The sequence below is a fragment of the Petromyzon marinus genome, chromosome 32 (assembly GCF_048934315.1).
Source record: "Petromyzon marinus isolate PM22_M1 ecotype Great Lakes invasive population chromosome 32, UKy_Petmar_22M1.pri1.0, whole genome shotgun sequence".
Classification (NCBI taxonomy): Eukaryota; Metazoa; Chordata; class Hyperoartia; order Petromyzontiformes; family Petromyzontidae; genus Petromyzon; species Petromyzon marinus.
In genome coordinates, this window is record NC_133698.1 from 11,067,459 (window position 1) to 11,085,611 (window position 18,153).

Here is an 18,153-nt window from a genome sequence, read left to right on the forward strand (position 1 = left end):
GGTTTTTCCCGGGACCTTCTGCCAGTAAGCCTTCCAAAACTTCCCATGGACTTAAAATACAGGCGCTGTGGGGATGTCCCAGTCAACTAGTGGAAAATGGTCGCTCCTGTTGTTGTTGTGCATCTGTATGTATGGAAATGTATTAATGGGCATTTGTGTACGTATGTCTTGTGTGCCACACAGCGAAGATCCCTTACAGAGGACTCCGTGGACGTCGGAAGGTGCGTCATCTGAAGCCCCTCTCTGAAAAATATAAAACACAAAAACGTCATTCGTTTGTGTGTGAGAGCAATGCAGTGCTGCGTACGTACAAAGTTCATTAGCCCTCGGTATGGAATATACCCACTGACTTGACCACGGGTATGGGCTTACTGCCTTTTGGGCCTAGATCAGGGGTCGGGAACATGCGGCTCTAGAGCTGTATGCGGCTCGTTAACTACTGCTTCATGACGTTATGAATTAAAGACCGTCTCGTAATTTACACACATTGCGGCTCTTGATTTTTTTTTTTTACTTACTACCGAATTTTAACACAAACGGCTCTTATTGTTATTTTGGTTTCAGACCCCTGGTCCTGAGATGCAACAATCCGTCTAGGCCCTGCACACGAGCTAACATCTAGGTTCAGACTCGGCGGCAGACATCCTTGCAGGCGCGTTCCTTCCTTTGGCTGCCACTGCATCGTTAGTCTCAACCACTGGCCACGGTTGCTTCCAGCGCCAATAAACAATGTATGTTGAACTTCGATTGGACCGTACGTAGCCAACCGCGCTAAATGGATGGTGCGAAACGTCACGCAACAGTCTGACGTCTCTAGCTTGCATATATTGAACTAAACTATTTTTTTAAATGTACCAGCTAAGGCCCCACTGAGCTGCTATATACTGTAGATCTTCTTCAGAAGTGACCTGGCCACAAATGATAGCTCAACCGAAGTGGCTTATTATATTTGACGGTGATAGCGGGCAAATACTCTAACGCGTGTTTCTAAATGTGGAGGAAAAAAATCAGAGGACCCGGAAAAAATTCCACTCGACTATGGGGAAAGAAACACGCTCACTCCAAATATACAGCAGGCGTCAGGGTCGGGATAGAACCCACGACCTCCTGTATACCAGGCGAGGTAGTTAACATCTCTGTCTCCCAGGGTTAATACCCAGTAAACTTCTGTGCAGTTCTCAGTTTTTGTTCCAATCTTCTTTGTCAATGTCAACGTATCTCTACGATCAGTATGTCACAGCAGGTAATACACATTGGGTGGAGCAGCGGTAGCGTAAGCTAAGCAATTAGCGGCGCTTGCACTACGAACCCAAGTTCAATTCCCGCTTACGGCCAACACCAGCGGCGATTATCTGAACCGATCCCGATCCTGGGCCTGCCTCCCCTAGGTCGACTCAGCCTCAAATGAGTACCGTACCCAAGGTGCGTGTAAAATCGTCACTGGGGAGACAAAGGCGGCCGGGCGTGGTGCTGGCCACACACTCCCTCGTGTGCCGTTCTGGCCTTATTCATAGGTCATCACCATCAGCAATGTTATTAATATAAAGCCAGTACTGTACTGTAGTACTGCGGTACTGTATAATCAATCATTGACTATCCGCTGCTGGATGAAAGCCGGGCCACCCACAGCTTTTTGACAAGGCTGTTGTTTTGATTTAAAGCTTTCGTGACTGCAGTAATTCATATTCTTAGTTTTTTCGGTAAAGTCACGTTGAAGAGAAACAACAAAATAATATAACAACAAAATAATATATATTTTGTTATTTTGTTGTTTCTCTTCAACGTGCCTTTACCGAAAAAACTAAGAATAAGGCTGTTGTTGTTGGGGCAAAGCGCTATGAGCGAGTGGCAACCTACGAAGGCCGGCAACAGCACACGAGGTGGACAACAAACACTGCCCATTACCTTTTTTTAATTTACACAGCGCACTCAGGGACTCATTTCTGTCCGAGTCTACCTAGATGGCGGCGGGGAGGGGCAAGTGCTGTTAGCGAGCACCTTGTGAAGCAAGGCCGTAGCCATGGAGTCAACATTGGGGGGGACCAAATCTTCCAGGGGGTCTGGGGGTCCCCCCCCCCCAGAAAAAAAATCTAAATTTGAAAACGAATTTCCTGGGTAAAATATTAAAAACTTCACTAACACATAGGATGGACTTTTTCTTTATTTTTTACAATAATGTTATTGTATTACATTGCTCTGTTTTTTAAATATTTTTTTACCTTATCTTGTTTCATTGTATGTAATGGCAGAGATTAGGGATTAATAAAGTACAACCATAACCACAATCATATAAACAGGAATCTATTTTATAGCAATATATTGGGGGGGGGACATTTTGAGCATATTTTAATATTTATTAGGGGGGGGGGGGGTGTGTCCCAATAAATAATATAATTACGGCCTTATATTCTTGGTTCTTTCTGTAAAGTCACGTAAAAAGGGAAACACCATCCATCCCAGAAGAATTCCCTCATCAAGACTCTGCACCATAGAGCCCAATGCATATCCGACCAGGAACATATAGCCAGTGAACTCAAGCACATACACCAAGCTCTTAAGGCTAATGGTTATTCCGACTACACAATCCGCAAAGCTATCACTCCAACCATGAAGAAGCACCCTCTTGAGGAGCCTTTCAAAACCATCACTTTATCCTACATTGCGGGGATCACAAAAATCTTGAATAAACACAAGATCCAGGTCCCATTCAACACATTACGTAAAATCCGTGATCTGCTTCCGTCTGTAAAAGATGTGATTCCGGACATACAGTACCTTGGCGTCTACAAACTAAGTTGCCTCTGTGGTAGTAGTTACATTGGAGAAACCAAACGACATGTCTCGGACCGCATTCGTGAACACAAAGCAGACCTGAAACACGGTAGGACCAACACCTCGGCCGTGGCAGATCACTGTTATAATTCAGTAGGTTCACATGACATTGACTTCTCCAAGACAGAGGTTCTTTGCAAGCCATCTGGCTACCACGAGAGATTCGTTCATGAGGCTATCCACATATACAAACACAGAGAGAATTTCAACCGAGAAGATGGATTCTGGCTTAGCAATCATTGGAAGGATTTGATAAACCATTTTGGGTCTTAATTGATTGATCACGCTTAAGGTGGCTTACAGACCACATCCATTATTTTCGTCTCCCCCCTCCTCTTTTCCGAACACAGATGGACTCGTCCATCTGAATAACTGCCAAATCGCTCTCCGTGGTGCTAATGTTAAAAAAACCGCCACTTTTTTCAAATTTTCTTGCTGTGGTTTTCACACCTGATGATGATTGCTTGTGTTGCAGTCGAAACGTCGTGATAATTTTATTGTTTTATATTTTTTTATTATTTTATTGTTTCCCTTCTACGTGGTGACTTTACCGAAAGAACCAAGAATATGAATCCCTGCAGTGACGAAAGCTTTAAATCAAAATTACGGCCTTGTTATGAAGATCAGGACCGCGGTTCGGAACATTGTCTGGGGAATCTGAGCACTCGGCCCGGTTCGCCTGCAGCACAGCGCGCGCTAACCACTGCGCCACCGCTCCAACAACAACACCACAAACAACAACAACAAAGACCCCCGTGTAGCCTGTAACGGACTGTCGGGGCAAGTGCCGTTAGCGAGTAGCACCACAATGAAGGCCGGCGCAGCGCACGAAGGGACGGGGTAGGGGGTGGCCAGCAACCACGCCCGGCCGCCTTTGTCTCCCCCACTGGCGATGTTTTACTACACGCCAGCACCAGGTACTCATTTGAGGCTGAGCCGACCTAGGTTGAGGCCCAGGACACGCTTCGGGTAACACAAAACAACACAAACGAACTCGGCCGCTGTCCGTTACCGTTGCTGCTGCTGCCGCCGCCGCTGCTGTTGTTGTTTGAATGGTTTGTTGTTGTGGCAATGTTTGTCCACCACACGACTCAACCAGGCCCCCCTTCCTTGTGCTCCTTCTTCCCGCTCGTTACTTCATCGTCATCATCGCCACGGTAATGGTGGTGATGTTGATGGGTGATGGTGATAAGTTATGATGGTGGTTGGTGGTGGCGATAGTGATTAATTATGGTGGTGGTGATGGTTGGTGGCAGTGGTGGTGGTTGGTGGTGGTGATGCTGGTGGTGGTTGGTGGTGGTGATGCTGCTGGTGGTAATGGTGGTGGTGGTTGTTGTTGGTGTTGGTGATGCTGGTGGTGATGCTGCTGGTGGTGGTGGTTGTTGGTGGTGATGCTGGTGGTTGGTGGTGGTGGTGGTGGTTGTTGGTGGTGGTGATGCTGGTGGTGGTGATGCTGTTGGTGGTGGTTGTTGGTGGTGGTGATGCTGGTGGTTGGTGGTGGTGGTTGTTGGTGGTGGTGATGCTGGTGGTGGTGGTTGGTGGTTGTTGGTGGTGGTGACGCTGGTGGTGGTGATGCTGGTGGTGGTGATGCTGCTGGTGGTGGTGGTTGTTGGTAGTGGTGATGCTGGTGGTGATGTTGCTGGTGGTGGTGATGCTGCTGCTGGTGGTGGTGGATGTTGGTGGTGGTGATGCTGGTGGTTGGTGGTGATGGTGGAGATGCTGGTGGTGATGTTGCTGGTGGTGGTGATGCTGCTGGTGATGCTGCTGCTGGTGGTGGTGGTTGTTGTTGGTGGTGATGCTGCTGCTGGTGGTGGTTGTTGTTGTTGTTGGTGGTGGTGACGATACACAAACGGCCCCGGCTCCGTCTCCATGGCGACGGCCTCCCAGCGTCACCGCGCCACGCCCAGAGCCCTCGCCCCTCCCCCCCGCCATGGAAGACGACAAACACAAAATGTGGAGGAAGATTCCTCACCCACACCTCCCGGGTAGCCTGCACAGACTGCTGGGGCTTAAGTATTCATTGTTTTGCAATAGATGTGTGTGGGGAGCAACAGTGGCGGATTCTCCTAGTAGCAAAAGTAGCTACATATGTAGTAGCTAGTAGTAGTAGCTGCTACTACATATGTAGTAGTAGCTAGTAGTAGTAGCTGCTACTACATATGTAGTACATATGTACATATGTAGTACATATGTACATATGTAGTACATATGTAGTAGTAGCTGTCGTAGTAGCTACTACTACATATGTAGTACATATGTAGTAGTAGCTGTAGTAGTAGCTACTACTACATATGTAATAGCTACTACTACTATGTAGTACATATGTAGTAGTAGCTGGTAGTAGTAGCTGCTACTACATATGTAGTACATATGTAGTAGTAGCTGTAGTAGTAGCTACTACTACATATGTAGTACATATGTAGTAGTAGCTGGAAGTAGTAGCTGCTACTACATATGTAGTAGCTACTACTACATATGTAGTAGTAGCTATTACTACAGCTACTACTACATATGTAGTAGTAGCTGTAGTAAGTAGTAGTAGCTACTACATATGTAGTACATATGGAGTAGTAGCTAAACCTCTATTATTGGTACTAGTGTGAACAACTCCGACGACGAAAAAATAAGAAGAGCCACTTTTATTTAAAGATTTCCACGATAAGGAACCCGATACTAAAGACTTCCACAACGAGGAATCATAGGCTTTGTTCGTTCTTATTTTCCCGCTTGTATCTTCCTCCGAGAGTCCCCCACTCCTCGTGCTCTCGCCTTATATCTCCCTCAGCCCCCTTTCTCGAACCTTTTAAACCTTGTTTTTTACACCTCTAGCCAATCCCTGCCCGTTCCCTTTCACGGAATCCTTTCTCTTTTCCCGTTCAAACCCTTATTCTCCAATCCCTTTAAAAGTCTGCCCTCCCGACCAATCGTCGTGGAGGCCTCTTTCTTCCAACTGGAGACCCCTATGTTTATTTTTAAATAGCCATTCGGCTGCACATTGGCTTGGGGTAATTTTTCGGTCATTATCCAAGCAAGGCTGACTGCTGATGAGATACTGAAATGTAAAAAAAAACGGTCCAGGATTTGCTTGTGCTGAATCCATGCTGCTGAAAGTGTGCACTCCCAGCAGAATGCCGTGATGGTCGATGGGTTGGTTGTGAGAATTTCGTCTGCCGATATATTTTGGCATATTTTTTTTTATCTTGGCCATAACTGAAACTACCTTCAAGGGGGGCCTTGCAGTGAATGGGATGCTTGGCCAGTTCCAGTAACGAGAGTTTGGCTTCAAGCGGGAGGAAACCGGAGAACCCGGAGAAAACCCACCGAGCAGACAGGCAGGTGACACTAAAAACTCCCCACAGATGGATGCAAGAATCATGTTTCTGTATTTGCCACCTTGGTGCAGTCTCGTTAGCGGAAAAGCATAAATTTATGCAGGTGTGGTTCGTCCACTTTGGGCCGATGGGGTGCCGTCCCACCAAGCAGCTGGAGATGAGAAATGATTTCTGTAATTAAAAATACTTTTTGTTTAAAGATATATATAATCATTCTTTCATCGTGAATTGCCGAGTTTAACACGTAGGCTTTCGCGACCAAGCCACAACATTTCCAATCTGTACAATCTGTAAATGTTGTGGCTTGGCTCTCCAACACACCGGTGTGCTGTTCTAGTAACGAATTGTTACTTTCTGTTCACTTGACAAACCTTACTAATTGGCTGTGTCGGGTGGTGGCGGGTTTAACGACACATTTATATATTTACGCGATCTAACATAAAAAACCTGTTTTATGGGTGAATTGGCTAATGAAGGTACCATTTTAAGTTGTTCATATTAGAAACCGCTGCAACGCCACGGTCTGATGTGGGCGTCGGGGAGGTATTGGGGTGTCTGTGAAGGTGTCCGAGTGAAAGATTTCCCCTTCATTCATTACTATTAGCTTCGCATTTCAGCCACGCCGTTTGAGACCCATTCAGGACGGTAAAAAAGGCGCCTATGACTGTAATGAGAAGACGTCACAACGCGAGGTTGCACTGTGCAAATATAGCAGGTCACGGCCTACACGTAGGTGGGTGGTTATTGTATAAAGCAGGCGGTGTCTTGGTTGCCTTGGCTAATTTGTTGAGTCGTGTAATCTGATCTTTCATTGTTCTTTAGGCCTTTGGCAGTGTCAAAGGGGTTGTGTTGTGTGGACCTGAGGGTCATGTGACATGAGGGTCATGTGGACAGCATTTTGAGTGTTCTGTTGTTTTGTTTCGCATTGTTTAGCAATGTCTACCGTTTGTAGATGAGACAGTTGCATCACTTTCACGGGAAGGCCAATAACATGACGAGGTTTTTCTGAATTATATCACCATATTTTCAGAGGTCACTCACAGCAGCCCCACCTAGTGGACATGTCACGAGCCGCCACTGAACATATGACACGCACGCACACACAATGACAACAATGGAATTTAAGCAACAGCTAAAAAGTGCATGAAGATTTGTTGTTTGACAAAATGAAGCAAACGGATAGTGCCATGAACAAGAGAAATACGAGACAATAATAATAGAAAACTCAGAGCCAGACTTTCAATATCATCATGCCATATATTTATTACGTACAATAATATTTTACACAAATATAGAAATATAAAATAATCATCGTTAACTTGTCAAGTAACGCACCTTAGGAAAAAACCCCACAGAAATTGCGATTACTGCCAGGGTATTGGCAAATATATGCACTCTCATCACAGCAGTGCCCTTTTCATTGGGGAAAAAAGAGAGTAACATTTTAACATCCTTGGTTATAAAAACTTCAGCGCTAAATTCTTAGGCACCGACTATAAATTGTATTTTTGTTGTCTTTTGTGTTACAAAAACCAACACGAAAGAAACACTGCCTCAATTGTGCATTTTCTCTTTTAAAAAGGGGTTCAGTACCGTACAATTAAGACCACGTGCACCCTGTGGAGTACAGCATTCCATCGTTATTCGCGAGGGGTACATTCCGGCGATGCTCGCGAATAACACATTTCGCGGATAATGATATTGGCTTACGAATTACCTTAAATAAATACATCTCACCGTTTTTATCTCATCAACTCTATCTAATCCCTTTCTCGCATCACATTCTCTCTCGTCATGGATTCGCTGATAGCCAAAATCGCGGTTGACAAGTTCGTGAACAACGGGGGAATACCGCACATAAAACTCGGCGGAGTAACTGTTGATAGTGCGGGCGGTGCAGCTGCACATGGGCACTCGGTTCAGAGGAGCCCACATGGTGTGCTGCAAAAAACGGGGGGGGGGAGGGGGGGGCATTTCATTCGTTGCACCAGAGCGCGTGCCACTATTCATATCAAAAGTCATTGGCACCTTTAGGAAGAGCCTCTCCATAAATGCCAATCCACCGTGGCTAAATCGGATCAAGGGGAGGAGGACATAGCCCGTGTGGTCCGCGCGAGTCAATCGAAGACTGACTTTTGAGTTATGTTGAGGTTCCGAATAAAAGACTCACGGCGTTGCCATCTTCAGGGCAGAGTGAATAAGGAGCTGAGACCATTGAAACTGGGCGCAAAAAAATAATGCTCGCATCACGAGCAGCAGGGACGACGAACAGCCCGAGACCGCCGTCACTGCCGACGGTTCAGTGGCCGTGGTCGCCCGTGGAATATCCTGAAGCAGAAAGTCAGTGCTGGATACAGCAGTCACATTTTGCGAACGTGATTCGTAATTTTTGATCCTCACCCGCGTGTCGATAGTTCGATGTTAATGTGCCATTTTATTGAGGGACTGTCTGTTATGTTGGTGTGGTCTGGGTCTGTTTTGTTGGTGTTTTTTCTGCTTTCACCAAGCTTGATAAATCGAACTTGTATAATGAATCGATTTATTTATTTACAATTAGTGACTTGTTTACCTTTCTCTCTACTTAGTACTTCTATCGGTTGTTTGTATTGTTTGCTGTTGTAAGTCGCTGACCCGCCCATACTGAACCTCTGTGAAAAAGAGCTTCAGAGCTCATCGGATTGCTCCTGCAGTCTGCATACAGATTATGATCTGATTCTTTCAAAAGAGCCGCTTACAGGCTAAAGTAAAAGTCCGAGTGCGAGTCTGAGGAGGTCAGGGAGGCTAGACTCAGGTGGATTGGGCCATGCGACGAGAAGAGACAAATCAGATGTTATCCTCGTTCCCCCGCACCTCCGGTTAGCACGGTTGGCTACATACGGTGCGAAAGAAGATCGACGTACATACATACAAACATACGTGGAAGGAGAAGGGCTATGGTGATGTAGAGACTCATAGATTTAAAGTGAGACAGTTTACGCAATGGGGGCACCGACTTGAATTGACAAAGCACCTTGCGAGCCTTTCAGAACTAAAGAGTTGAAGTGCAAATCCCAACTTAATAATGAAAAGTAATACACACCAACGTGTGATTAATCAGTGCTAAAAAAAAAAACCCAAAAGAAGAAAACGTTTAATCGATGCGTCCCACCTGCTGTGGATATGGCTCAGAAACACGGTCATTCATGAACAATGTTGAACCTAAACTGAAAAGTAACCCAAAGAAGCGTGGAGAGATGGATGTTGGGAACTACACTGAGAGACAGAAAGAGGATCACATGGATGAGAGAACATACCGGGCTCACGACATTGTTCAAACCGTTAAGTAAGTGGCCTTGCACAGGACACGTCGATGGAAGATGATGGGACCCATAGTCAAGACGAATAGTGGAGTGGCAGCCACCCACCCCTGGCAGTACGCAGCCAAGCACGATCACTCTACCAGGGCGCCAAGGTACGATCACGCTACTGGGGCGCCAAGGTATGGTCACTCTACCAGGGCGTCAAGCTCGATCACTCTCTCGGTGCTGCTCCTGCAGACTTAAAAAAAAAAATTCACAACCAGCCAGCGCCGGTTGATCCAGCTGCGTGACCGCTCCAGATGATCCGTTGCCAGCGCTGGGTCCTGGTAGGTCTCGGCCATATGGGGAGTCTGGCACGTCAGGCTCGTCCGGCCAGAAAACCGCCAAGCATGGAATGTCGGACCAACGTTGGGCCAATGTTAGTCCAAAGGTTCCACCCACGTGCCATTGTTGGCCCATCGTTGTCCGTTTAACTGGGAAGTGTGGCCCAACCGCTGCGCTACGACGTGGCACTTTCGACGCACGGCTGACAAAACCCGCTTCCGGCAGCAAAAACGCTGCCCGTTTGTGATGCGGTCAGGCGTGTCGAGGTGTACCAATTCGACGATTCATATTGATTCTCAAGCTCAGGACGCAATCACGAAATTGCACGTTCTGCTGTTGGCGTATTTAGTTTTTTAATTGGGTGCGTGTTGCGCGTACAATGGGTTCACATCACCCCCGAGGCCACGAGAGGTGCTGCCATTCACCGCAACGTATTAAGATGGGATCGATATCTTTTTTTAAATCGGATCGCGACCCTGAATTGCGACAACCGTTCCACTCCGAGTTGCAATGTTCCAAGCCTTTTATCATACAATAACATCTTTTACAAAAACATGTTTTTATTCATAAAGGCAGTGACTAATATTATGGCTTCATATGTACTGTATATAATACAAATACTCATAGTAGTAGTTGTAATAATAACTATAATGGAGTAAGAAAATTGAAAAATACTGTCGGTAAAACAACATTTAAAAGTACAAAACATTCTGACAGGGGAGGCACAGAACAGGCAAGAAATTGATAATGACGATGGGAACAACTTGAAAGATTTCATTTCTAAGAGAAAATAATTTTCCATTTTCACCTAGTTGTAATCGTTCAACCTCTGTACACATAGCCTTTGAGTTTAAAATGCTATTGTTGTCATTTCTTTAGAAATGTTCTGTGTTCAGTTTGTTGTCCTTCCCCCCCGCACCTCCGATTAACACGGTTGGCTACGTACGGTGCAAAATAAGTTCAACATTCGTACACACATGGTGTTAAACCGTGTCAAGGTGATGGTGCCACCTAAAAAAATACCCGACACTTGCTGAGGAAAGGAGACGTTAAATCACCTCCACCATGTGACCCTGGCCATGGCTCAACGACGGAGGGACGTTGGGGTTGCGAGGTGAAGGGAGGTAGTGGAATCAGGTGGGCGGGGATGGAGGCTTCAGCCGTGGACCCTGTCCTTGGGCAAATAACTGAAGGAAAAAATCTAAAACTATGGCAGTTAAATGTGAGAATCGTTCCACTAAAACGTTAAATCGAAAAATGCGTGTCCCACGCGGAAAACAATTCTCACCGAGGTCAAAATTAAGCAGGTGATTGAAGATGTAACAGAGGAAGTCCATGTGGCCTCCAGGCTGTCATGTGACCACAAGGTCATCATATGACCTCAGGGCTGCCCCCTTTGCGTTCATATTTCTCTGCCACCGTTGGGAAGTCTCTGATGACAGAACTAAGATCTCTTGTGCCCAGCACACAGAAATGTGAACATTTCAATCGATCTGAACAGTAAAAATGTGTTTGTTTTACCAGGCAAGAGTCCGTTTCTATTACAATGACCGCTATTGACATTTATTTTCGTAGGCAAATACCCGGGAAAGCCTTACTGTTATCTCAAGAGGGCCCGGCTACATTGGGATGTTTGGCCAATTACATTTCCGAGCGCCTTTGCCTGCACTGTACGAGGAATAACCAGAGAACCCTAAAAGCCTTAGCAGGCACATGCGGGCCGGTATAACGCTAAAAAAAACAGCCACACACACGAGCTCACAACCCACGTGCTGTACCGCCACGTTCCGGCGAACCAACAGCCCAACAGGTGCGGGAGTTTCACGAATCTCGTTGCGAACCGTCAACCCCGTGGGCCCCCCACAACGCTGCCGGGTTGTTGGCGTGGGGCAACGCACCTGGGCCCTCTTGCAAAAGCTGGCGTTAGGGCGCGCACATTTAAGAAAAAAAAAATCTATAAATAGACAAATCGATATATTACCTATACGTAGATAAATAGATACATTTGTTTTCCTTCAACCTAACTTCAGGTAAAAATGTATGAACGCGAGCAATGAAAACAGCGCATGTAGGGCCGCCCGCTCCGGGAAGTAAAACGTTCCCGAGGTCGTGAGCGTCCGTGTCGCGGCAAGCGAGGAGACGTTGGGGTAATTCCCTTGCGCGGATTTCTCACGGGTAAGGCAAAGGGAATCATCGAATCTTGGGCTCGGGGGTTAACGAGCTAGGATTTGTGTTTGTCAAAATTTGTTTAGGACCGCTCAGCCGATGCAATTATTTGCGCGGGCCACCCAGACCCTACCACCACCACCATCATCCCTGGTGACAAAACGAATTCACTTCTCTCTCTAAACACCACTCGCACTAAACGATTCGTATTCACTGGTCGTGGAACAATGGGACCAGCTCTTTTCCCTCTGACAGATATTGGAGGGGTCATGGAAGTATGCGTCTCCAGTCTACCTCTGCTTTATAGACTTGGGGAAGGCCCAGGACTGTGTTCCCCGCAATTTCTTGGGGGAGGTGCCCTGGGAGTACGATGCACCGGTGCCGGCTTTGTGCGCTATCCGGTCCCTCTATTCCCGGAGTGAAAGTTGTGTCCGTATTCTTGGTGTTAAATCAAAGTCGTTCACTGTCGGTGTTGGACTCCGCCAAGGGTACATCGTCTCCCACTCCCGTTTGGGATTTTCATGGACAGGATATCAAGGCGAAGATGCAGTATGGAGATTATCCAGCACGGAGGCACGGAGGGTTAGCGTCGCTGCTTTTTGCAGATGACGTTGTCCTCTTTGCCTCGTCAGTCCGTGATCTCCAGCGTGCACTTGGACGGTTTGATGCCGAGTGTGAAGGGGCTGAGATGAGGATCAGCACTTCCATATCTGAGGTCGTGGTTCACTCCGGGGAGACGGTTGATTGTTCTCTCCAGGTGAGGAACAGCTGCCCTTAGTGGAGGAGTTTAAGTACCTCGGGGTCTCTTTCGCGAGTGACGGTGAGTGGGAGCGGTACAGCGGCCGCAACACTGCGGCCGCTGTACCGTTCCATGGTAGTGAAGCGGGAGCTGAGTTTACAGGTCGATCTACATTCCCACCCTCACCTGTGGTCATGAGCTTTGGGTAATGAACGAAAGGATGAGACCGTGGGTACAAGGGACCGAAATTAGTTTTTTTTCCCGCAAGGTTGCCGGGCTCACTCTCCGTGATCGAGTGAGGAGCTCGGTAATCCGGGAGAGCCTCGGAGTCGAGCCACTGCTCCTCCAGATCGAGAGGAGCCAGTTGAGGGGGTTCGGGTACTTGGTAAGGATACCCCCCTGGTAGACTCCCCCTGGAACTCTACCGGGCAGCAGCACGTCCCACTGGGCGAAGACACCGGGGCGGGCCCAGGACAAGCTGGCGGGACTGTGTCGCTCGGCTGGCCTGGGAATGCCTGGGAATTCCCCTGGAAGAGCTCGAGTCTGTGTATAGTATATAGTAGTGTATAGCGTAAAGTAGTGTAGTGTATAGTAGTGTATAGTGTATAGTAGTGTATAGTAGTGCAGTGTATAGTGGTGTAGTGTATAGTAGTGTAGTGTATAGGAGTGTAGTGTATAGTGTAGTGTATAGTAGTGTAGTGTATAGTGTAGTGTTTAGTAGTGTATAGTAATGTAGAGCTCGAGTCTGTCGCAAGGGAAAGGGAGGTGTGGATCGCCCTACTCAACACGCTGCCACCGCGACCCTGGCCAGGACAAGCGGAGTTAGAAACGAACGAATAAAAATACTTTTTACACAGCTCTAAAGTTTTTTTTTTCAATGGGCGGAATTTCGATCTTAGGTTTTAGGGGAGTTTAATCACGGTAGTTTACCTAACTTCATTTTTTAAAGTGAAATATCACGAGTAAAATACGAATTCACGTCCGAAACGAAAGGTATGTGCGCACATTATTATTTGCGGATCAACCTGCGTTTGCATCACGGCCACGCCGAGCACCTGGAGGAGCGTCGCGGGCCACCTCGTGGTGGCACCGGGGACCACAATCTGAGAACCACCGGGCGAGAGTGCCGAGCGTGCCGACTCGGGGGTACGACGGCGCATCGATTTAACCCTTTCCTATCCCGACGACGTACGAGCACGCACGTACTCCACTCCAGCGCTGCCCTCCAGACAGTCTCGTCCCTTCACCTGATGAAGGCCGCTTGTGTTGTGGCCGAAACGTCGTGATTTTTTGTTATTTTATTTTCACCTACGTGACTTTACCCAATAGAACCACAGAGTACGTACTCGTACGTCGTCAGTTTTTCTTCTGATTCCGTTCCAATGGCTCTGGGTACCGTATAATGAACTTCACTATCGTAGAGTGCGGTCGTGTCGCTACGGTTCTCCGCGGTGAGCACACTGTCTTTAAAAACAACGGCGCTGCGCCTCTCTTAATAAAATCAACGTCGAGCCGCTCACGCGTTCCGAAATTGGGCAGTGAACGTGACCCACAACCCTGCAACTTGCAGACCTTCTCGGAACGGGAAAGGGTTAATTTAAAATTCCACAAGCTTGCGGACCGCGCACGGAATCACGTGCGCTTCGTGAAAAATGGATTCCCACGACCGCCCCTCTCTCCCTCGCCCCCACCCCTCGCAGCCACTACCGGCCGCTCACATTCACCGCAGCGTTTAAAGGTGCGATTCTCAAATCGAATCGTGACCTTGAATCGTCGAATCGTCGTCCGTGGGTTGGGGTGGGGATCAGGATACAGTACCTAGAGTGCTGACCACTCACCTGTCCGGCCACCGCAAGGTACATTAAGATAATTGGGCCCACAAAAGAAATAGAAGCTTAAGTGTTAAAAACGAATATATGCTGTGTGCTTAGGTGATGAATACGCATCATTAAGATGCATACATCGTACCATATACATGTAAGAGCGAGCGCGAACTATGTTGTGCGAACCAGTTGTTGTTAAATGTACCGGCAACATCCGTGTCTCGACAGAGACATACAAAGCAATAAACGTAACTTGTTCTACCACTGTAACGTGAGCAATGGCAAGGTTGATGCAACATTTATCGAGCATCTCGCTCTCAAAATCTTTCAGCCACCCGCTCTGTTCGTGCGCGGTGCGTGTGCTGTGCATGCTGGGAGCACGGCGAACACGACACAATCTTGGACGTGGGCATCCAAACCTAAAGGCGCTCACGTCGCAGCAACGCGAGATGGCGACGGGCAGGGGGGGGAGGCCCCGATCCATCCAGCAGTGGATCGACCGTGGCCGATGATTGGCGACTGATGGTGAAATGCCGCCGCGTCTCAAGAAGGACGTGGCAGAAGTTGCGCCGACAGCGCGACCCGAATCGTCGATTGACGACGATTCTCAGGCTCAAGGCGCACGCCAGACGCCCACCCGCCGGGTTCACGCGGTCCCCTCGCTGCCACTCGTGAACGCTACCTTTAACCGCGATCGAAAGAGAGGACACCAGTAGACGAATCGAATCGCGAAGGAGTCAACCCTTCACAAACCTAGCACACACACGCACCACACACACATACACACAGATGAGCCATTTCAAAGGAGGGGGAAGAAAAAAACCTGTCAGAGAATTTCCGAATGATATTTTGGCCTTGTATTCCCTTAATAAAGCACCAACGGCTATTTCCACGGGGAAGACTCCAGGCAGCATTAAGTTCGTGCGGGGGGCATGTGGGCAGGGGGCGGGGGGGAGGTCCAGTGCAGAGAATGTCCTTAGGTCCTGACCGCCCTCCCTCCCTCCCCTCCCCCCCGGCACCACCAACCCCAACCGCAGCCACAGCAATGCAGGCAGGCAGGCAGGGCAGGAGGCACACGTGTGCAAATCTGCGAGCACCAGTTTGCGCGTTCTGGCTGCCGACGTTCCGCGTGTCATTCGGGGGCCCGTTGCAACTCCACGTGCACGTGCAACACAACGCGCGCGCGGCACATGTGACGCGTGGGCTCGTGCACGTGCGCCGTACGGGCGCAACAAGGTCCGCTCGTGTTTTGTTTGCGAAAGGCAAGGCGGGTGGTGGCGCCCCGTCGAGCCGCCTGCCGCGCGCAAGAGCCCTCGTCAGGAATGGCTTCTCGAAGTCCGTCGCTGGCGCTGCGGTCAGCAAATTGAACGCAACGCGGCTTCACGGACGGCGTCCCAACGCGGCCGCGTCCGGAGACGCCGAGCGGAAGCGGTTGGGCCGTATTTTGTTATTAGAGAGAGACGCGGGCCAATCAGGCAGTCGCGTGCAGAGGAAAAATAAACCAGGCCATGGGCTTTGACCGGCGCAGGGAGTCGACAGCATGGACGGCAGGGGGAACAGGTGTGCGTACTCGCTACGCACCGATTAACGCGATACAATACCATTCGGATGTATAAAGCAGCTATGTGCAACGGTCTCTCCAGACGCCGTATTAGAAACTGAGCATAATTACTTATTTCATATATATATAGGCGGAGGCAGTCAGTCAGTGATTGGCAGGAGTGGAGGATGGCAGCCTTCACGCGGCACACTCAGCTGAGTGAGAAATCACGACGGATGCCGACCGAACATCGACCGTCGTAGGCGGAGGAGCAATGGCAAGGCTTGGAGCTTGGTACTTGCATGGGCAACGGGGAGCCGACAGCACCGAGTGTCTGCGGTGTCGCGGGCGGGAGATCCCGACGGCGCCGGGCCAAGGAGGGCGCACGCTCGCCACGTCGCGATCGGCAACCTCGGCGACGCGGTCGTCGGCGAGCGAGCTGTCGCGGCGTCGCGGCCCGTCCACGATTTTCCGAGCGGCCGTGACGCCACGAGGGAGCGCGCACCCGCGGCGTCGCCAGCGTCCGTGACGCGACACCGGGCGAGCGTCCGCGGTGTCGTCATCCCGACGGCCGCTCGTCGCCACCCCCCCCGCCCCGTGGCCGCGAGCGGCCTCGAGGTCCCGCGCATCAGAACCCCGTGTACCCCTCGGCGCCCGTCACCAGGACGTCCATCCAGATGCGCATGGCCTCCGGCGAGGGCGCCACCAGGTAGAAGACCCGCTCGTTCGTCTTGAGGCAGAATGTCAGCGATGGGCTGGGGCTCTGGGCACGCGCGGATCCGACGAGACAAAGACAAAGATTCCCCCTGTGGCCTCAGAAGACTGTCGGGGCAAGTGCTGAAAGCGAGCAGCGCCTAATGAAGGGCGGCACGGCACACGGGGGGGTGGGTGGCCAACACCACGCCCGGCCGCATTTGTCTTCCCAGTGGCGATGTTTACACACCGCACCAGGTACTCTTTTGAGGCTGCGTCGACCTAGGGGAGGCCCACGACCGGTTCAGATATTCGTCACCGGTGTTGGCCGTGAGCGGGAATCGAACCCGGGCCGCCGGGTTCGTGGCGCAGCGCAGCGCTAACCGCTACGCCGCCGCTCCCCCACATGCGAACGTGCACGCGCGCAACGCAGCTCGTTTAAACGGACGTCTACCGTGATCAGGCCACTGCTGGATGAAGGCCCCCTCTGTCCGAGCAGCCGCCGGCTCTGCGTCGTCGCGACGCGTAGCTCAGTGACGGCGACGGCTCGGGTGGTGGACCGTCGTCACCCAGCAGCGGATAGACCATGGCCGACGACGGCGGCGACGGGGGTTACTTTCGCGCCGCGTGGAAGCGCACGGCAGTCGCCCTCACCTTGTGGGCGCTCTTGAGGTGGTCGTAGTAAACTTCCTCGATGGCTTGGAAGTAAATGAGCCCCTTCAGCTTCGTCTCGTGTTTGTCTGTCCCGTCGGAAAGACATGTTGCACATTGACTTACCCTCGATAAATATACATGTAGGCAATGCACCACGGTGCAGAAAAAGTGTTAGAGGCTGCGGCGCTACGTCGCGGGCAGCGCAGTAGAATCCGCCGTTGTCGTGTACTTCTATGCTCCCGTTTCAGCGTGGAGAGGTATTGTAAAAAAAATACCACTGCGATCCGTCTGCTGTGGGGAGGCCTTCATCCAGCCCTGCTTACATTCTTACGTGCACAGGAACCTGGTTTGGAGCGCCACAGTGGCTAGGAGATGTTAACTACCTCGCCTGGTGCACAGGAGGCCATGGATTCGATCCCAACCATGACGCCTGGCAAAGGAGGTCTCATAATGCCTGCTGTATATTTGGAGTTTGTGTGTATCTCTTTCATCATCATCACGGTGGCTTGGAGATGTTAACTACCTCTCCTGGTATACAGAACGTCGTGGGTTTGATCCCAACCCTGACGCCTGCTGCTGTATATTTGGAGTTTGCGTGTCTCTCTTCCCGTGGTCACGTGGATTTTTATCCGGGTCCTCCGGTTTTCCCCTCCACATTTAGAATCAACATCACACGATGATGATGATGATGATGAGCCACTTTGTTGAGCTATCATTTGTGGCAGCCAGGTCACTTCAGAAAAAGAGCAAC

At 49.7% G+C, this 18,153-nt stretch overlaps 2 protein-coding genes across 12 annotated transcripts in view; both read right to left on the minus strand.

Annotated features, from left to right (window-relative positions):
• The window catches only part of DIXDC1 (DIX domain containing 1), a 30,962-nt gene extending 26,280 nt beyond the window's left edge, over window positions 1–4,682 (minus strand). For 2 of the 3 annotated variants that reach the window (XM_032964597.2, XM_032964594.2), the window contains exon 1: window positions 198–1,700. In XM_032964597.2, the coding sequence (XP_032820488.1) occupies window positions 198–320 (123 nt within the window). In that variant the 5' untranslated portion in view covers window positions 321–1,700. Of the gene's footprint in view, window positions 1–197; window positions 1,701–3,844 lie in introns of those variants that run through there. The other variant, XM_032964596.2, reaches the window with a different exon arrangement.
• Window positions 4,683–7,407: 2,725 nt separating this feature from the next.
• LOC116948167 (pleckstrin homology-like domain family B member 1) overlaps window positions 7,408–18,153 on the minus strand; it is a 122,428-nt gene continuing 111,682 nt past the window's right edge. For all 9 annotated transcript variants that reach the window (XM_032964598.2, XM_076071284.1, XM_076071285.1 and 6 more), the window contains 2 exons: window positions 17,403–17,488; window positions 7,408–16,818 (listed from right to left, as the gene is read on the minus strand). In XM_032964598.2, coding sequence (XP_032820489.1) covers window positions 16,684–16,818; window positions 17,403–17,488 — 221 coding nt within the window. In that variant the 3' untranslated portion in view covers window positions 7,408–16,683. The remainder of the gene's footprint in view (window positions 16,819–17,402; window positions 17,489–18,153) is intronic.